The 21837-nt window shown below is 44.0% G+C and overlaps 1 protein-coding gene and 1 non-coding gene across 4 annotated transcripts in view; one reads left to right on the top strand and one right to left on the bottom strand.

Annotated features, from left to right (window-relative positions):
• GPAT3 (glycerol-3-phosphate acyltransferase 3) overlaps positions 1-20900 on the bottom strand; it is a 62875-nt gene extending 41975 nt beyond the window's left edge. For 2 of the 3 annotated variants that reach the window (XM_042251593.1, XM_042251595.1), the window contains exons 1-3: positions 20708-20900; positions 20259-20546; positions 10465-10531 (exon numbers count right to left, since the gene is read on the bottom strand). In XM_042251593.1, coding sequence (XP_042107527.1) covers positions 10465-10531; positions 20259-20399 — 208 coding nt within the window. In that variant the 5' untranslated portion in view covers positions 20400-20546; positions 20708-20900. Of the gene's footprint in view, positions 1-10464; positions 10532-20258 lie in introns of all 3 variants that reach the window. The other variant, XM_027971150.2, reaches the window with a different exon arrangement.
• Positions 17041-17112, top strand: TRNAS-GGA (transfer RNA serine (anticodon GGA)). The gene has a single exon. It is a non-coding gene; the product is annotated as a tRNA-Ser (tRNA).
• Positions 20901-21837: the final 937 nt, after the last annotated feature.

Below are 21837 nucleotides of genomic sequence, written 5' to 3'. Positions count from 1 at the left end.
CAAAATATCACTTATAAGTTTCTAAATCTAAATCAGTTTAGTAGTTCAGTTCAGTCACTCAGTCATGTCTGACTCTTTGCGACCCCATGGACTGCAGCATGCCAGGCTTCCCTGTCCTTCACCAACGCCTGGAGCCTGCTCAAACTCATGTCAATCGAGTCAGTGATGCCATCCAACTGTCTCATCCTCTGTCATCCCCTTCTCTTCCTGCCTTCAATCTTTCCCAGCATCAGAGTCTTTTCCAATGAGTCAATTCTTCGCATCAGGTGTCCAAAGTATTAGAATTTCAACTTCAGCATTTAAATCAGGCTTTTCCTACAACTAAATCAGGCTTATACTAAAAGACACAATGGATGGATTGCCCTGTGAAGATGATGGGGACTTCCCTGGGGGTTAAGAATCCTCCTGCCAACGCAGGGGACACAAGTTCGATCCCTGATCCGGGAATATCCCACATGCTGCAACTAAGCCCACGCGGTGCAACTAAGCCCAGGTGCCATAACTAATAAGCCTGCGTTCTAGAGCCCATGAGTCGCAACTACTGAAGCTGATGTGCCTAGAGCCCGTGCTCCACAACAGAAGAAGCCACCGCAATCAGAAGCCCACGTACCGCAACTACAGAGTAGCCCCCGTCATCATCACAACTAGAGAAAGCTTACACACAGCAACAAAGACCCAGCACAACCATAAATAAATAATTTAAAAAAAAAAAAAGATGAGGGTGAAATGGCAAAGCAATGTCCTGTCTTTAAAATAAAAAAAGATATCAGTTCTGTTTGTTGATTACAAAATGCCTGTTTTTCTCTTGCACAGGTACTCTGAGACACAAGCTTCCCTACTAATTAGGGATCTTGGGCACAGGCTCATTGAGAGGGGCATCAGAGGCTAAGCTGAGAACTGCCGCGCTGGGATTTCACAATGCCTGCTGGCGTCACACATTCGATAACTGTTGCAAAGGGCCATGTGGGTTGCCACTGACTGGCAAGAAAACTCACTGTGGGAACATGGGAGTCACTGAAAATGGGGAGATTCATTGATTCAAGTAAATCTGTGCAAATGCTGTGGCAGAAGCAGGAAGAGAAAGGAAGAGGATTCAAGTCTGCATGAAACACTAACAGATACCAACATAATAAACAAAAAGTTTACCAAACTTGGGGGAAAAAATCAACAACACCAAGCCTCTGCAAAGACTTGGAGTGCTTTACATAGTCTACCAAGCGGGTGCACGCCATAAATCACAAGTAGCCAACGTCTGCACTGTCTATCCAATCTTAATCTCCTTTCCTTCTCCCTTTTAAGGGATGGTCTCTGGAATTCATTGTCAATTTCCACTTTGCTTAAACCAAGAGACCACTGGTTACAAAGGGATATCTGAAATCACCATCTATAACAATCTTTTCTCTTAGAACTTGAAGAAAGGGGTCATTTGCTATGTATTTGCACTGTCTCCAAAGTACAGTAAGTCCCCTACATAACCTTCAACTTGTGAACTTTCAAACATGAACACGTGTTTGCAGGTCCATTCACATAAGTTAGTTCTATCTGAGAAGATACAGGACCCAAACATAGAATAGTACAGGAAGAAAACAGCAGTGTTCAGAATGCAATCCAGTGCCACCGGGTCATCCAGGAGAAGAAAAAAAATAGCTACTATCCAGACGGGAAAAAAGCGGACACAGTGACAGATTTTATTTTCTGGGGCTCCAAAATCACTGTAGATGGTAACCGTAGCCACGAAATTAGAAGATGCTTGCTCCCTGGAAGAAAAGCTATGACAAGCCTAGACAGTGTATTAAAGAGCAGAGACATCATTTTGCCGACAAAGGTCCGTACAGTCAAAGCTATAGTTTTTCAAGTAGTCATATACGGATGTGAGAGTTGGACCATAAAGAAGGCTGAGTGGTGACAAAGACATCATCACTTAGTGATCTCTCCAGGGTCACAGGAAGATTAACATGGTCCTGGACTGGCCAAAAAGTTCATTTGGGTTTTTCTGTAACAGTGTATGGAAAAACCCAAATGAACTTTCTGCCAACCCAACAGAACGCATTTGTTGACCCTGTTATTTGGGATTAAGATAGAAGCAAAAGTTCTGCTGCAATAAATGTTCTATTTTCCTGATTTCCACATGGTTCATATACCTATGATAGAGTAATTTGCCATTTTCATTGTGAGTAATTTTCTATTAGTGTCTCGGTTATCAAGACGAAAAGTACTAAGCCAGAAGTACTGGAAATGTACTTGCAGCCTCTTGAGAAACATGGATGAGAAAACCTACCATCATTTCCATCATTATATCCCTCAGTAGTTCAGAAACGTACAAAATAGCCAATACTGACTATAAAATGGGAGGATTTTAGCCCCATATATATAATCGTGGAATGAATTATGTATTTATACCCATTTCAAGGCATCAGTGGGGTGGAAGTAAGGACACTGTAATCAGCTGTCAATGGACACTGCAGAGAAACCTACAAGCATAGTTTCATTTTAACAACTAACATTTTAACATCTCATTCAATACACTGTCGACTCATATTTTGACCGACACACATTATTCATTGCTGTGGACGTAACTAATCAGATTAAACAAGAAATTCTACAACACAAAAGTGTCCATAAAACTTTATCATCAAATGGACCATTAATTCAATTAAAATGTCAGTCTTAGGGTTTGGCATTTATGTACAGTAGCTTAAATCGTAATGCGGAATAGTCTGAAAAGAGTCATTTCTTTAACATTTCTGTTGATGTCTTGAGATTGAAATGTTATGAGTTTCCTAGGAAGTGACAAAGCCAACACCCAGGAGAGGAGTTTCCATTTGTGCAAGAGTCACCTCAACCTTCAAAGGGAGAATCAGAGACATTGACCAGACAGGCTGGTAAGGAAGGCATGGATTAGGGTAGGGAGTGGTGGCAAGGGGTTCTGAGTAGGAAAGACAAACTGAGATTCCTTTCCAGGCTGCCTTTGACTAGTGACGTGATCTGAAGCAAGTTACCTGAGCTTCTGCATCTATAGTTTTCTCATCCATAAAAGGAGGATTAAGAAAATGTTGTTGTTTAGTTGCTAAGTCGTGTCTGACTCTTTTGAGACCTCATGGACTGTAGCCCGCCAGGCTCTTCTGTCCATGGGATTATCCAAGCCAGAATACTAGAGTGGGTTGCCATTTCCTTCTCCAGAGGATCTTCCAGACCCAGGGATCGATTCCACGTCTTCTGCCTTGCAAGGTGGGTTCTTTTTACCACTGAACCACATGGGAAGCCCTAACAAGACATTATCTTGACATAAACAATGTAAATAAAGTTTGCACAATGGAGTCAGTGTTTAACAAAGAGTGGTGATTATCATTATTATTGATAGGTTCTCATCTATAAGACAGAAACAGAATGGAAAAGCTTTGGCGTTTTGATCAGGGTTTTTTCTGTGGTATAGGGTGCCCAGAAGGGGTGCGTGGGTGGGGAGGCTGGTTTTAGGAACGCTTCTAAAATAATAAGCTACATTTTAAATTTGATGAGTCCCCAATGAGATGTCCACCGCTCCCAGAAGTAAAGAGAACTCTAAATAAACAGGAGATGTGCTCTTGAGTTGACTGTTTTATCTATCTGATCCTACATTCTTTTCCCTCTCAAAGAATCCTTGAGTCTTCGTTTACACCCAGCTTTTTCAAATCTCATAATTCTGAAATGCAGATACCCTCTTCTAAACAACTGACGGAATTGGGATGAAGAGAGCAAAATCATCAACAAGACTTCCAGCAGCTGAGGATTTTTAGTCACTAAGTTGTTTCTGACTATTTTCTGACCCCGTGGACTATAGCCTGCCAGGTACTTCTGTCCGTGGGATTTCCCAGGCAAGAATACTGGAATGGGTTGCCACTTCCTTCACCAGGGGATCATTCCAACCCAGGGAAGATCCTCTGTGTCAACCCTGTGTCTCCGGCATTGGCAGATTCTTTACCACTGAGCCACCCGGAAAACGCAGTCCAACTCTGTGATTCCATGGACTGCAGCCTGCTAGGCTCCTCTGTCCATGGGATTTCCCAAGCAAGGACACTGGAGTGGGTTGCCATTAGATTAAAAATCTGCTTAGATTAGGTGCTTTTTTTTTTTTTTTATGGCTGATTCTTACTGATGTATGACAGAAAACAAGAAAATTCTTTAAAGCAATTATCCTTCATTTAAAAAATAAATAAATTTTTAAAAAATAAATTTAAAAAACCCTAATTTCACAGAAAATAGGGACAGGGCACAGGGCAAGTCATCCACTTTGTTACAGCTATATGAAAAGGAAAACAATCTTGAAAAATAATAGAGTATGTTTTATGGGCTAAAACATACTGGAAAAACTGGTTTCTTAGGCTAGGAGCCTTCCTCACTGTGGCTCAAATTGCTCTTTTTCCACCCATCCCTCACCACGCAGTTAAGACGATTAGTCTGCTCTGACGTCTTCTCTTTCCTGCCAGAACCACTCCATCCTGCTTACTCACTGTTGGCCAGAATTACATGCATAGTCATCTGTGTTCAGAGGTAAGTGAGTAAAGATTCCTCTAAAAGAGGAAGTCTATTTTCATCAGAAGACGAGGTGAACTTTGAAGGAAGATTCCCTCCACTCGTCTCTCCCTCTCCTTGAAGAACCTGCCGCCTCCTCTCCCACCATCCAGTGACCCCACTAACCCTGTGGTTTTCATGCCTTACCTCGAGCTCCATCTCCCCCCAAACCACTCGCCACAAACTGGAGAAATCAAGTTCTGCTCCTTCGAGGGGCTACTGGTTAGAAAACTAAATAAATTATTTCAATGAGAGTGGGTACCAATAGGTTAACATATTATTCACTAACAGAAGTGGAAGGCGGGGTGGGGGAGAAAGGGAGGATTTTGCCCCCAGGGGGACAGTGGGCAATATCCGGTTGTCACATTAACAATGTGTTACTGCCACAGAGACCCGGAACCGTATGCAGGACCGCTCCCTGTAACAAGCAATGATTCAGCTTCAGAGAGGGCAGAGCCTTCGTCTGGGGCTTCCCTGATGGCTCTGTTGGTAAAGAATCTGCCCACAATGCAGGAGACCCTGGTTCGATTCCTGGGTCGGGAAGATCCCCTGGAGGAAGAAATGGCCACCCACTCCAGTACTCTTGCCTGGAGAATCCCATGGACGGAGGAGCCTGGTGGGCAGTAGTCCATGGGGTCACGACAAGTCGGACACGACTGAGCGACTGAACACCAACAAAATGTCAGTAGTACTAAGGTTGTGAAACTCAGCTCTAACTCAGCTACTAGCGCCTCTGTTCCACAGGTTTAAGCTTAAATCCCAGGCACAGGGCATACTGACTACAGGTGAATTTTGGAGCCTGAATCCTTCAGTCACACCCCTGAGATAAGTTTCTGTTTTCTCTTCACATGAAACTAGTTCCGTTCATCAGACTACAGACTCTAGCTGAATGACTATTGATATTAATAACCTATTTGATTGGTTTTCTTAACATTTATGTTTAAAATACAAGTTTAACCAAAACATACGAGCTCAACAAAGAAAAGAAACCCACTGGCCTATCTGCTTCAGCTATTTTTTAAAGAAAAAATTATAGGTACAGTTAAAGCCCACTTCTCCATCTGACCTTCCTTCTAGCTGATGTATCATTTCCATAAGTATTTTATTACTAATCGACATACATCTACATAAATAAATATTTTAAGGTACTTAAACTTATATCTGTTTAAGGTATTCAATTTTAAATGAATATTATTATATTGTACATTTATTTTCTCCCAACGTTGTTTGAGATTTGTCTATTTTGTTTTCTTCATGTAAATCCAGTTAATTCATTTTGATTGCCATACAGTATAAATAAAGCAGCTTACATAATCTTCCCTCCTCAGGAGTAAGTGGGTCACCTCCACATTTCCACGTTTCTATGCACTCATAATACGCCTCCTAACACGTACATACTGAGTTTGGATAGGTTCACTATCACAGGAATCAAGGAGTTAACGAGTAATAAGTAGGTCTTCAACTTTGCTGCTGCTGCTAAGTCGCTTCAGTCATGTCCGACTCTGTGCGACCCCACAGACAGCAGCCCACCAGGCTCCCCCATCCCTGGGATTCTCCAGGCAAGAACACTGGAGTGGGTTGCCATTTGCCAAATTGTCCTCCAAAGTGTCGCTAAACTAAGTTGTCATTATAGCTCAGCAGTAAAGAATCCCATGTGCCTTGTGGTATGGCAAGAAGAAAAAAAAAATTGAGGTGAAATTTATCTAACACCAAATTCACTATTTTCAAGTGTCTAATTCAGTGGTATTTAACTCATTCACAGTGTGCAGCTGCCCCTCTATCTGGTTCCAGAACATTTTCATTCCCACCAAGGGAGACTTGAACCCGTGAAGCAGTCACTCCTTACCCCCTACCCTACCCCCTGACTGTATTCTGTGTCTGTGGATTCATCTCTCCTGGTTGATTTATATAAATGGAATTACAGGTCTTCCCAGGTGGCTCAGTGGTAAAGAATCCACCTGCCAGGCAGGAGACCCCGGGTTCAATCCCTGGGTCAGGAAGATCCCCTCGAGAACGAAATGGCAACCCACTCCAGTATTCTTGCCTGGGAAATCCTATGGATAGAGGAGCCTGGTGGGTTACAGTCCACGGGGTCACATAGAGTTGGACACAACTGAGCAATGAAATAGCAACAACAATTACTAATAATAATAGTGTTGTACTGGTATCAATATGGTTAGTCAGTTCTCACAAAAGAATTCCAAATGTGAATGAAATTAGTGGGAGACATTAGTCGGGCTGAATTCTCCTTGAACAGGTCCATCAGAAGCTTCACCACATTATCTTGTCCTTTGTGTATGTCTGGGAGAAGGGAGAGGTGGAGTTGGGGTGCTGAGGGGCAAGAGATGTCGGAGAGAGGAAAAGTTTAGCCCAGGGGCTTAATTAACGGTAAGCCACGTGACCCCAAATCCTTGCTGGAACAGAGCAAGGTGGAGGGCCGGAGGAGGCAAGTGTGTTTCCCCACTGACGATAATGCAGAGTCAGGCCAGCAACACTCACACCAGAGAACAAGGCCAGCAACACATACGAGGGAACACCAGCAGGTGAGAGCCACAGCCTCTACGTGTACTGTTTGTGACTCACTCCCCAGGTAAGGGCAACTGCAGGCCCTTAATTCCTGCCTGTCAACATTCAGTTGGTAATCATCACGGTGTCCTAGCACCACAAGGCAATTACAGTGGAATTTATCTTGAGTCACGAATTTCAGTGACAATCACAGTTACTGACTCATTCAGGTCTGACAGTCTAAATCCTGGAAATCAGATACCCAAAGAAAGAGGCGAGTGGCTTCTTATAGTCCAAAGGTCCCTTCCACTATTTACAACAGAGTAAAATAAGTTGTTGAAAATCATGTTCCAGGGTTCCAAGGAGATGCATGTGTCCTACGGCTAGAGCACAGCTGATGCAAAGAAACCAAGACTCTTTTCTTATTTTACCTTCCAGCACATCAGCTCTCAGGGCAGAAAAACTAGGTTAGAGGGCAACTCTGTACTCTCCACTTAAGATGAATGCTTCCTTTATAACATAGTTACTTGAAGGGAGGAGAAAATTTACATTCACCACCGTTTTAACACTAACCCTAACCTAGAGAAGGAATGTACAACGTTAGAGCTTCTTAAAGGGCCTCTTCATGATTATATTTAAAGCTCAATGAGTTAAGACAGTGTTTTAATGAAAGTCATAGTAGAGTACAGTCAAGGACGGCAATGAAGTATTTAAGCACAAAGATAACACTTCCCAAAGTTCAGCTTTCAATCAGCTTCTTCAATAAAGGTACAGAAAAAATATTGGGGTGGCCAAAAAGTTCATTCGTGTTTTTTCCATAAGCCGGTACAGAAAACCCTAAAGAAGTTTTGTGGCCAACCCAATACAGTACAAGAGGGGTTTAAATGGAGAGGGAGACTTGAAAAATGTTTCCAAAAATGTGTTTCACCAAGTAAGAGAGGCAGAGAGAATTTTTGGATGCAGAAAATAAATATAACTCTCATCCCTATTTAGCTCATCTCTTCCTCTCGGTTCCCCAAACCTTTCATCAGCACCACATCATTCGGACATCTCAAAATCATACCCGCACCCCCGGGCTGTGGCCTGCCAGTGACCCTTGCCTAAACTCTGCCCGGCTCAACCCTGACTTGTGCTCTAGTTGGCTGTGGGACAGAGACAGGATGCTCCAAAGGCAGGAGATTGCACCAGCCAGATACACAAGTGCTCAAGGTTTCATCACCCTCTGCCTCTGTCTAGGACTGTGACACTACCTCCCAGCTGACTCCAAACACCAGAATGTATCCACAGGTGACACACCCTGCCACCAGGCGACCCAAGCAGGACATAAGTCAGGAGGAGAGGGGCATACCAAGCACAGTTGTGGGATTAACAGAGATGAAAGCAGCACATGGCAGAGCCTACGTGAGATCTCACATCATCCTCTGCTTATGCAGCTATTTTAGCATTTCTTGCAGTGGGCTGTCGGATGCCTGTCTCCCCACAGGAACCGTGTCTTAATCACCTATGGATCCATTGTCAACCTCACTGGCAACAAATGCTTGGTCTCTGCAATAGTCAATTCCTAACTGCACAGGCTGAAAAGGAAGAGCAGCCACTCTGAAGGAAACAGGATAAATTTCGTAGACATCAAAAGTGTTTGATGACATCAAAAGAGTCCACAGATGACTCTCAACCATTGTGATGTGTATTTTCCCCTCCTGCTCACTCCCACTGTCTCCTGGAGGTACCCAGGAAAAGGCAAAGACCAAAGAGCATGACAAAAATAAATAAATAAAATAAATAAATAAATAAATCCAAGTGGAAATATTCATTCCCGTTAGGCTGAAAAAACTAAAACAGGGAGTTCCCTGGCGGCCCAGGGGTTGAAAATCTGCCTTCCAACGCAGGGGACTCGGGTTCGACACCCTGGCCCGGGAACTAAGACCTCACATGCCTTGGGACAACTAAGCCTGTGTGCCTCAACTAGAGAGGCTGCTGCAATAAGGCCAAAACCAAATAATTTTTACAAAACTAAAACAATGCTGCAAACACCCTTACCTAGTGACTTTCATCTTCTTAACTACCAAACTGAAACACTTCGTGCTCTTTTAAATTCATGGCCCAAGATATGTGCCGCCACCACCCCAATCTATAGGGTCCCAGAGAATTTCATCCAAGGTCAACAACAGCCCAACATCTCACCAAGTGCAACAAAATATTAGCAATAAAGTTTCTTCTTTCCTTAAATCACAGGACACACATTTAAAGAGAACCCAGAAAAAAAAAGTTAGTAGGTCGTTTAGTGCCGTTTAGTCGCTATCAGAGAGGGTATCCGGCAATAAAAAAAGGTTCAAGTATAGCCGGAAATACCCGATCTTGGTAAAAATGTTATCGGTGCTAATCCTTTGGTGTTTACATAGACAACGCAAAGCTCACTAGTTGCTTCAATCATTAGAACACAGCAATCTAATTATACAAAAATGCACAGATATGTTCCTTCAAATTCTTTATTTCCAAAATGCACTATAATTTCTACAATTCCTTAGACAAGCCTTCAGAAGACAAATTCCATGGAATTGAAGACAAATCCCATTCCATCTAGTGAAGTGTTTGACATTTTGACCATGTTGAACCCTAAATCAGATGAGCACAATATTGTTTCTATACATTATTTTTGGGAAACACATACAGGCTAATTCTTTTAATTAAATCAAGGATTTATTTCTTCGTAATTTCATTGCCATTGCTTCCACAGAATTCTACTCCCCTATGAACCCCGTGTCTTAAAAAATTCTTAAAATTCTTAACTCACATGAAAGGGGTTTTTGGGACAAAGGAAAAACACACAAACAGAAGCAAGGACTGGTCAGCTCGCTTGATTTGGTAACTCACTTCTAACAAAAACTAAGGCAGTGTGTCTTTACTACGGAATTTTCTGAGCCTTTATTACTAGACATTATTAGTAGCATGTGGTGACTCCCAAGCTTATATCACAAGGGAGGTTTTTTTTTTCATGAATTACTAATTCATGGGTTTTAGCAGGAAATAATATTTTAAGGAACATACTTTGAGAACCAAAGTTAGAATAAAGTGCTAATGAAATCTCAAACATAGGTTTAACTTAACCCCAGATAGTCCAATTAGCCCCCCTCTTCTTTTTCTTAAGACCATTTAAATACCATGGGCAACCACTTTTAAATGCATACCTTTAGAAATACCCTGTAAGAACACACAGATGAACCAGCATGGTATGACTACAGTAAAAAGTCATCCAGAACTCAGAAGGCTGCTATTTTGCATAAAGGACAGAATTATGAACAATCCAAGGCCCAGAACATGCACTATTTTGGGTATATTTCAAATTCAAGTTGTGTAGAAACATATCCACCCAATCTGGATATTTTAACCATCATAATGAAAAGGGAGACTTACCGACAGAAGCTGAGTTTTTAAGGGCTGATTGCTTTGCAACTCCTGTTTCAATTCGTAATGTGGCCCACTGTTGAAAACACAAGAAGTTATGAATGTAAAATGTGCCACAGACAGGACACAACATATTTAAACCATGCTTAAATAACATGAAATTAATCATTAAGCCCTCATGCTATCTGAATTGAAGAGATACCCCACTGAATCTCTGATATAATAGCATTCCAAGTCCCAGGTATACTCTTACATTAGTTACCAATAATTCCCAAATAAAAATGAGGAAAAGATCATGTTTACCTTATTAAAACTCTCACACACACCTGGTATCCAATAAATTACTCCTTGAAAAGGTCAGGAAGTATGTAGGACAGGAGCACAGACTATAGCATCAACTCTGTCTGGGTGTAAAATTACTTCATTCCTCTCAGCCTCAATTTCCTCATCTGTTAAATGAGGATAATAGTTCCTATCCCATACGGTTGCCATGAGGATTAAATGAGATTAATACATGTAAAGACATAAACACAGGACACAAAGAGTATTATTTTCATAACAAATTAGGCATTTAAGGATGAGACATTCTCCAAGATGCCTAACTGCCTATATCAGACAGAAGCTTGCAGCAGGACTATTGCGAGACTTGGAAAGCTGGAAAGGAATCCATGAAGTCACTGAGGAGACTGGTGAAGACATATACACACTGCTATACATAAAATAAGTAACTAACAAGGACCTGCTGTATAGCGCAGGGAACTCTACTCAATACTCTGTAAATGGCCTATTTTGGGAAAAGAATCTAAAAAATGTGAAAAAATATATATATATAAAACTGATTCACTATGCTATACATATGAAGCTAACACAACATTATAAAGCAACTATATATATACCAATTAAAAATTTTAAAAACAACAAAGAAACAAAAGTTTAAAAAAAAAATCTGCCCATGAGGTCAGTTACCTACTAAGATAAAGAAAATATTATGATTAAGAGGAACCAGTTTTGAGAGAATTTAAGAACAGAAAAAATTAACTCCCAGAAATATAGCAAGGTGTGATTTGCTCTTTTCTTTTTTATACTTTTTTAATATATTTCCCAAATCATCTACCATTAACATCACAGTTCAAGAGCAGCAAGTGAACTCTTTTGACAGCATTCCAGAAGACCCAATGGCTACCATCTTCAGTTGAGAAAGGATCAATTAAAATATCATCTAGATAATTACAATTCTAGAAGCTAACAGTGCCTAAACTGACTCGGGGAGGTAGGAGAAGAGCAAAACAAGAAGTGAAGGTCACTGTAATAATTATAATTAAGAGTTCAGCACCTTTGAAGGGGCAAAAAGACAGGATTTGTTAAGCATGTCAAGGCAAAAACCTCAGTTATTGGGACTTTCCTGGTCGTCCAGTGGTTACGAGTTCACCTTCCAGTGCAGGAGACTCGAGTTCAACCCCTGGTTGGGGAATTAAGATCCCACATGCTGCAGGGCAACTATGCCTGCATGCCATAACTAGAGAGCTCGAGCACTCCAACTGCTGAGTCCACAGGAAACAAGAGAATCCTGCGCACCTCAACAAAAACCCAGCATAATCCCCTTGCAAAATACAAACAAATGAAAAAACACACTTCAGTTATTGCAGGGCTTGAAGGGATTAAGCAGAAGGATAAAAGGGTTTTTTTTTTTTTTCCTTAAAATAAATAAGAAAATAAGTGTTAGAGAATAAATATCCTAAAACATGTACATGAAGGTCAAGAAGTAGGGCATAACCTGACTGTATCAGGACCCTTGCACCACATCCCAAACAGCGAAGCAGGAACATGCCATTTGTGCCTAGAAAACAGCCTATAAATAGATGCCTAATCTTCCCGGCTTCAAGTGGCAAGTTGCAAATGATAACAGGCTCAGAGTCTTAATTTGGTTTCGTCCTTTTCTCCCCCTTGCTGATCTCAGGCAAGAATTCTCAAATTCTGGACTTTTATGCTCCCATCTTGTCTCAGTAGAGGTGAAGGTTTATTTCCGTGTGTGTGTGTGTGTGTGTGTGTGTGTGTGTGTGTGCTTTGTGACCACACACAAGGTCCAATGCTTTGTGACCTCATAGACTGTAGCCTGTCAAGCTCCTCTGCCCATGGGACTTCCCAGGCAAGAATCCTAGAGTAGGTTGCCATGCCCTCCTTCAGGGTTCTTTCCAACCCGGAGATCGAACCCACGTTTCCAATGTGTCTCCTGCACTACAGAAAGATTCTTTCCTGCTGCGCCACTGGGGAAAGGTTTTTCACTTTACAGTCTTGGTACCTATCATTGGTTAAGTAGACTAAAGATATGATTAAGATAAAATTTTGTAAATAAACATTCATCCTTATCTTGGAGCTTTTTTTTTAATGTGGGCATGCGCTTTTGAGTATTATATAAGTGGGAATTACCTTAGACTAGGACAATCAGTTCATGCTGACAGGATGGAAAATATCGGTATCGCATGACTATTATGAGCTGAACTGTACAAATTCATGTGTTAAATGAATTTGTACCTAACCCCCAGTACCTCAAAATGTGGCTGTATTTGAAAACTGAGTCTCTAAGCCCTTAGGATGAAGCCCTAATCCAGTATGACTGGTATCCTTATACAAACAGGGGGAACTAGGGACACGTATACACAAGACAGACCATCCAGGTCACTACCTACAAGATGGCACCATCTACAAGCCCAGGAGAGAGGCCTCAGGAGAAATCAAACCTGCTGACACCTTGATCTTGGACTTCTAGCTTCCAGAACCGTGAGGGAATAAATTTCCATGGTTTAAGCTGCCGAGTTTATGGGATTCTGCTACAGTAACAAACTAATATGGGTACTCTGCTCCAACAGCATGATGTGCTCCATGTCTGTCATCACCCGAGGTTTAGAACAAAGCCCCTCTCCTAAAATGCTAGCTCCAAAGTCTGTCCTCCAAAACACAGTTACTGTGTTCAAGACAAGCACATTTTTTTGCCTTTGCTTTTAATGACTAATTAATTGTTTAGCGGTGTCTGGTCTTAGTTGTGGCACATGGAATCCAGTCCACTGACCAGGGGTCAAACCTAGCCCCCTGCATTGGGAGCAAGCAGTCTTAGGCACTGGACCACCAGGGAAGTCCTGACAACTTTCAGTCAGGTTGTCATTTCACTTAATTTCAAAATCTTCTTGAAAGAAAATAAGCAGCTGTCCACAATTCATAGTAAAGAAATGGGTAAGCCTAATGTTTCAAGCCTGGGCCAAAATTTGCAAAAACGTGACACTATCAGCTAGGCAATTCAACTTCCAGTTTCCATGCTAAAAAGACACGTAATAATTAACTAAGGAGAGGGAAAGGAAGAAGGAAAAAATGAACAAAATTGTAGCTCAGAGGGTAAAGTGTCTGCCTGCAATGCAAGAGACCTGGGTTCGATCCCTGGGTTGGGAAGATCCCCTGGAGAAGCAAATAGCAACCAACTCCAGTACTCTTGCCTGGAAAATCCCACGGATGGAGAAACCTGGTAGGCTACAGTCCATGGGATTGCAAAGAGTTGGACCCGACTGAGCGGCTTTACTTTCAAAAGGTTAGGCCTACTCAATGGCTGGCCATCAACTGTAGCAAAATAAAACGGTCTCTTGGCAGAGTACGAACTCAGGCTCTAGATTCAAGTTAAATGCTGATTCTACCACTGACAGCTGTATGCCACTGTCCAGTCAACTCACCTCTCTGAACCTTCTCTCCTCAGTTTATCAGTGGGAATAACACACCCTATCCCAGAGAGGTGCTGTGGAATGAAGTTAAGTAAGAAGCACATTGCTTTGGTAGTTTTCTTTTATTATCACTTAATGGCTCAGCAGGTAAAGAATCCGCCTGCAATGCAAGAGACACAGGAGCCGCGATTGGATCCCTGGGTAGGAAAGATCCCCTGGAGGAGGGCATGGCAACCCACTCCACTATTCTTGTTTGGGAAATCCTATGGACAGAGGAGCCTGGCAAGCTACAGTCCGTGGGTCACAAAGAGTCAGACACAACTGAGCGACTAAGCGCACTCTGTCATTAACAGTCATGGCCTTCTAGAAGGTTTACTGTATTTCCAACACCAGGGGTAATACCTGAGTGTTATAACAACAGAAGTGTTAACCGTCTGAAAATTATTGACCAGAAAAATAACCAGTGAATGGAGGAGACGGTAAGGGAAAGAATACTAACTAAAATACAAGGCAGGAGTAGTCTGCTCTGAATATGTGTGCTGACCCATCAGATCTGAAGGTAGATTAATTCTTGGCTACATAAGAGCAACACACACACACACAACCAATGACTGTTCCAATCCAAACTCCACTAAGATTTGAGCACCTAGTGTATATTAAGGGCTTTCACTCACTTCTCCTCATTCAATCTGCACAATAACTCTGTGAGCTATATTCCTAAATACACAGGAAGAAACTAAGATGGAGATGTTTGAATGACCTGCCCAAGGTTACAACGCCGGAAATTTGGAGGCAGCTGTTCATGTGTCCAACTTATTCTTCAAAAGTTGAGGGGAAAATTAAGTCCATTAACATTTATTTTTATCTATCTATTGCTTGCTGGATGGCATCACGGACTCGATGGATGTGGGTCTGGGTGAACTCCGGGAGATGGTGATGGACAGAGAGGCCTGGTGTGCTGCGATTCATGGAGTCGCAAAGAGTCGGACATCACTGAGCAACTGAACTGAACTGATTGCTTGCAATATCTGGTTAGATTCAGCAATTTATGTATCACTCCCCTGTATCTTTTTCTCCATTAATCCTATATTCTCTTTCCATTCTTTATTTCCCTCTAATTGTGAACTTCAGGCCAACAAATAACAGTCCTTAGGCCAATTAATAACAAGCATCATTAACGCTTCCTGGTTGAAAACAGCATAATTCAACCTTTAATCCATGCTCCTGTTTGATAAACATAAAAAACTCATAGTCTCTTCCAGAGATCTAAATATATATTAATACACCCTACCAGACAGATGGACTATGCATTCCCTCAGTCAGAAGTTTTACTTTTCATAGTTTGTACTCCTAAAACAACTTTCTCCAATATAAAGTCATAATATTGACACATCTACTTCCTAAACATTACTATATACCCCTAGAAAATCACTGGTTTAAAGGGACTTCTCTGGTGGTCCAATGGCTGACTCTGCGCTCCCAATAGAGGGGGCCTGGGAGTTTGCATGCCATGACTTAGCCCTGGCAAAACCAAATATATAAATAAATAAAAATAAAAACTACAAAAAAACAAACAGAAGTGAAGAAAATCACTGGTTTAGAGAATCACTCACTTACTCTATGATAAGAATTCAAGCCCTGTTTTTCAAGACACATAAAGATATTCAGCAATGCAGAAGGCAGCATTCAGCAGGTACTTAATAAATAATTATTACCTGAACTGGAAAGCTAAGAAGAGTCCTCAGCTGGCTGAGTTATTTGACAACTAGTTGTTTTCATAGTCAGCTCTTCTGAAGATTACCCCCTCACGCTGCAACTTCCAGAATTTGAGTTTATGGTCACAAAAAAGCTACCCATTGTCAAGAAAACTTATCAAAGTAAACACACAATGTATTAAGCTAAACAATCTTTTAAAATGGTATGTAAACTGTAACCAAGGAAACCTGAGAAAATATTCAATTCTAATTAAAGAGTCCAAAGAGGGATTTCCCTGGTGGTCCAGTGGTTGAGACTCCAAGCTCCCAATGCAGGGGGCCCAGGTTCAATCCCTGGTTGGGGAACTACATCCCACACCCAGCAACTAAGAGTTCACGTGCCGAAACTATTAATAAAAGATCCCACATGCTGCAACAAAAACCAAAGATCTCACAAGCCACAGCTAAGACCCCTCGCAGCCAATTAAATTTTTTTTAATTAATTAAATTAAATTAATATATTTTTTTAAAGAGTCCAAACAGTATTACTAGGGCTGTGTGTGCACTCAGTCTCTATGTTCAACTCTTTGGGACCCAAAGAACTACGTATATAGCCAGCCAGGCTCCTCTCTCCATGGAATTTTCCAGGCAAGAATACTGGAATGGGTTGCCATTTCCTTCTCCAGGGGACCTTCCTAACCGAGGAACTGAACCCAAGCTTCTCAAGTCTCCTGCATTGGCAGACAGATTCTTTACCACAGGGCCACCTGGGAAGCCACATATTCTTGGGACTGGAAAGTAAAAGAAACAAACCCCGGAGTCAGTTGAGAATATACTAAGGAATAATGAGCAACAGAAGGTCTGGACCTTGAATGGACTTTAACTAAGAGTAGGGTATTTGTCCAAATATAAAAACATTTTAATATTAAACAATCAGCACAGTCTTTAAGGGACTTATTCCCATAGTTGGCAGAAAAACAATCCACTATACCAACCTCTGCCTAACAAATGTCTTTCAAACACCAGATCCAGTCCTGGGCTTCCCTGATGGCCCAGGGCCCTCAATTAGTCAATTGAGAACTCAACTAGTTCTCAATTAATTTAGAATTAAATTAATTCTAAGCCTGTGCACTGCAACTACTGAATGGGTGCACAGTAGGGCCCATACTCCACAATAAGAGAAACCTTCCCTGGTGGCTCAAAGGTTAAAGCATCTGCCTGGAATGTGGGAGACCCAGGTTCGATCCCTGGGTAGGGAAGATCACCTGGAGAAGGAAAGGGCAACCCACTCCAGTACTCTTGCCTGGAGAATCCCATGGAGGGAGGAGCCTGTTAGGTAGGCTACAGTCCACGGGGTCGCAAAGAGTCAGACACGACTGAGCGACTTCACTCACTCACATGCTGCAACTGAAGAAGAGCCCACCTACTGCAACAAAGACCCAGCAGCTGCAAGAAAGACCCAACGCAAATGCAGGAAAAGAAAACTGGCATTCCTGAGCTCCACTAACAAGGAGTACATCTCTGAAATCTCTTCAAATCTAGATGGACAAAAATTAAAACTTGAGGTCCTGCCACACTGAAAGTCAGATCCGGGACTGGAGGTATCTCTTCAAAGTGTAGAATTTATTTGCCAAGCTAACAGCAACTAGAGGGCTTCCCCGGTGACTCAGTGGTATAAAGAATCCAAGAATTGTGTTCAGTCCCTGGGTTGGGAAGATCACCTAGAGGAGGAAATAGCAACCCACTCCAGTATTCTTGCTTGAAAAACCACATGGACAGAGGAGTCTGGCAGGCTACAGTCTATGAGGTCACAAAGAGTCAGATACTACTGAGAATACAAGCACCCACGCACGCTACAGGGAAGGGCAGGCCAGGCTCCTTGACGTCTCTTTAGCTGTACCTGACTTACGCAAGCATTCAGGAGTCAGCACCTGGGAAGACAGAGTGTGCGATTTACTCTATTCTCACTTGGAGTGTCGGTTCCAAAAGATATTACTATGTGGGAGAACAGTTCGGTCATTTCAGAGTTCTAAGAGTGAACACCAGCTGAAAATAATCATCTGCTACAGGGAGATGATCTAAGGCAAGAGGCAGCTAGGAAATTCACATCTCTAGAAATTTATGTGTGACCATTCATTTGTGACCATGTCCAAAGTGTGACGTCAACAAGGAAGGTTTGAGACTGAAATATCTCCCAAGTAGAAAAAACAGAACTTTTAAAACATGAGGACTGATGAATAGTCAAATATAACTTAAAAACTAGACAGAAAATCAACCATAAAGTGCAACAAAAATGTGCGATAAAACAGATGAGTAGGTAGAAGAGATTTGCAGGAGATTAGTTGGTGGTTGGGGAGAAGGCAATGGCGCCCCACTTTAGTACTCTTGCCTGGACAATCCCATGGACCCAGGAGCCTGGTGGGCTGCAGTCCATGGGCTCACTAAGAGTCGACACAACTGAGTGACTTGACTTTCACTTTTCACTTTCATGCATTGGAGAAGGAAATGGCAACCCACTCCAGTGTTCTCGCCTGGAGAATCCAAGGTACGGCAGAGCCTGCTGGGCTGCCGTCTGTGGGGTCACACAGAGTCGGACACAACTGAAGCGACTTAGCAGCAGCAGCAGCTGGTGGATGATCAACAGGTAATCTCCAGGTAGGAGATAAAAGATTAGAAATGTGTATCTGAAAGCCACTCTCCTGGCTGAGGGAGAAGAGCAAATAAAGCCAAGCCGTGGGCAGACAGAGAATAAGGGCAGAAAAATGAGAACCCGTGTAAGAAGGTACTGTAAAGAATCCACCTGTCAATGCAGGAGACACAGAAGACTCAGGTTTGATCCCTGGGTCGGGAAGATCCCCTGGAAGAGGAAATGACAAGCCACTCAGTATTCTTGCCTGGGAAACCACATGGACAAGCTACAGTCCATGGAGTCACAAAGAGTTGCACACCACTGAGCAGGCATGTAGGCACATTAGAAGCTTCCTTCTGTAGCAGCTAGAGAAACAAGCATGTAAGATCCTCAGGGATAGAACCTGTGTCTCTTGCAGTGGAAGCATATAGTCTTAACCACTGGACCACCAGGCAAGTCCCAACAATATTATTCTTTTAATAGCAGCAAACATTACACAGCACCTAACATGTCCAGATACCAATCTGAAGTGCTTGACATATTTTAACTCACTCAACTCACTTAACAACCCTATGGAAGTAGTTCTTATCATTACTACTATCTTATAGATAAGGAACATGAAGCATAAGAAGTAGGTGAGTTCCCTGTTGAGAAGCAGAGCTGGGATTTTGGTACCAAGTCAAAGCAAATCTGTACCCAGAGTTTGCACTATTAACGTTTAGGCTACAGGCCCTCACTTCAGTTAGACTACTGTCTCCACTGCTTGATCCAAGCAAACCACTGAACTTCTCAGAGTTTCAGTGTCCTTACCTGTAAAGGGGGGGATAACATTTGCTCTCCCTACATCTGATGAGAGTCCACAGGGAACCCTCCATGACTTAATAAAACCCTGTATGAAGGGCAAGTTACAGTTGTTTCATCATCAGGGCCACTCCCATCTAACACCTTTCTTTGCAAAATTTGGAAAACAGGAGGGTAGGGAGAGCTGAAGTCAAAGAAAACATAGATTTTCAGTGACATGTCAAGTGCTATTGGTTAGATTAAATTTCCATGACTCCTAAAATATAATCAGATTTCTTTCTACCATCCATTCTTATCTGGGGCATAAACTTGGTGCCTTTCTAGACGGGAAACCTTAGTCCACAGAAGGACCTCTGAAACCTGAGGTTGTACAAACTAAGGAGAATGAGGTGGCGGCTGCCTCTCTTAAAGAACATAAAGAAATACCGGTGATAAAAAAGGCGGTCGCGTTGTTATTGAAGTGAAGTGAAGTCGCTCAGTCGTGTCCGACTCTTCGCGATCCCATGGACTGTAGCCTGCAGCCTGGTAAGCTACAGTCCATGGAATTCACCAGGCAAGAACACTGGAGTGGGTTGCCATTTCCTTGTCCAGGGGATCTTCCCGACCCAGGGATCGAACCCAGGTCTTCTCATTGCAGGCAGACGCTTTAACCGTCTGAGTTACTAGGGAAGCGTTGTTATTGAGATGAGTAAAAATCATCATCATAATAACAGGGAGTGGGGGTCTTTCTACCTCCAACCACAGCAACAAGGTGGTCCAGTGGTCTCAGAATCCCTCCAACTCTGCAGGAGAAGCCGGGATACGGCCGAGGATAAACTAAAACGCACCTCCTTCCAGACCACTGACCTTCCTCCTGGTCTCCTGGAGTCTCCTCGGCTCTCAGCTCTAACCTTGTTCCCCATCGCCCCGGGTTCCCCTCCCCGCCCCCGCCAAAGCCCTCCGAGGAGGAAGCGCAGCATCGCTCCACGGACTCACCTCTAAAGTTTTCACCAGGATCTTCATGTAGATCTCAGAGATGCCCAAAGACACCCCAAAGGCCGAAGGCAGGAGTATGAGGCCGAACACCAGAGTCAGCCAGGTGTAAAGGATCTGCCCGGCCAGCTCCGTGCCATCCATGGCTCGGCGCACCCCGACGGGGGTCCCCGGAGGAGGTCCGAGTGCGATGGCCGTCCCTGTCTCCAGGTAGTCCGAAGGCAACTCCGGGAGCAGCAGCGCGGAGCCCGGCTCCCGGGAGTCAACGCCGCCGCCTCCCGGCACTCACCTCTGCGAGGGTAAAAAGAAGAAGGAGAAAAAAAAAAAAAAAACTTTCAGAAGGACAGCAATTTCCTTCCTTCCTCTTCGGGCTCCTCCTCGCCGCGGCCGATTAACTCTCTCTGAGCCAGAGGCCCAGGCCCCCCGCCGAAGCCGTCGCCTGGAGCGCAGACCTGGGAGCGAGCGCGGAGACACGCGAGCGCGGCGGGGAACCGGCTCCACCCCTGGTCCGATTTCCGCTGGGTGGCGATTGCGACAACTCCAGCGGTGACTCACGGAGGCCCTCCGGGACAAGGATCCCGAGGCGCACCGCACCGCGCCGCCGCGGACCTGGCGCCGGGCCGAGGACTGCACCGCCGGCGGGCTGCGCGCGGACGCCGGGAGTCCCTATTTCTGCGTCCTGCCCTGGCCCCACCTCCTCCGCCACCCAACGGGGAGCCTCCAGGCGGGATCCACGCGGAAAGCGCCGCAGCCTCCCCGAGCGGCCTCCCGCCTTCGCCGCGCCCCGCCTCTCAGCACTCTCGGCGGAGGACCCTTTGGGAGCAGAATTTTCATCTGCAAAACGTTAGCCTTTTCTTAAGCCCAGAATGGACTACCGATGGGTCCGGGACGCTTGAGAAGGTCCTATTTGGGTATAAAACGACCTCTCGGCCGGGCTTTCAAGGCGGAGGGGCGAGGGGGGGAACGCCTCGGTTCCTCAGCTTCCAGGTCTCCCACACCTCCTTCTCCCCCCGCCCCCCATCACCTCCCTCTACTGCTGAGCCGCTGGGGAGAGACCTAGCCCATCCCGGGAGGGGAAAGCTTTTCACTGACCGCTCACCTCGCTCAGCAGCCGCGGCCCTGGCACAGAAATCCTTCCGCCCAGGGTCGCTCCCATCCTGGGGCAAAATTCCGACCACAGCTCCCCTCTCCTTTCACCCCCGACTCAAGGCACGGAAACCGCAGAAGAACGCCGGGCCCGCGCTGGCTTCACCCCGCGGACGCGCGCTGCCAGGGAATTCAGTCCCCGCACCGCTGTCTGGCTGGCCCTCCTTCGAACAACCGTGGAGGGGTATCGACTTCACTGCGGTTCAAGCCTTTTAGAAACCTGATCAGTTTTTAAGAATAAGCCGGAGAAGGGATGTTGAGACTGTGTAGTAGATGAGAAAATCAGGCTCCCCGGGATTTCCAGGTCGTCACTGAATGAGACCAAAAATCTCACAGCAGTCTCTTTCGGGTGTTATTTCAAGCTGTAAAAACGGGGAGGGCAAGAAAAACTGAATTCAGAGGGTTGATCGAAAATACTGCCAAGGAGGCTGCCGGG

The sequence above is a fragment of the Ovis aries genome, chromosome 6 (genome assembly GCF_016772045.2).
Source record: "Ovis aries strain OAR_USU_Benz2616 breed Rambouillet chromosome 6, ARS-UI_Ramb_v3.0, whole genome shotgun sequence".
Taxonomy (NCBI): Eukaryota; Metazoa; Chordata; class Mammalia; order Artiodactyla; family Bovidae; genus Ovis; species Ovis aries.
The sequence above is the reverse complement of the archived record's forward strand: the minus strand, read 5'-3'. Positions and strand labels throughout refer to the sequence as shown.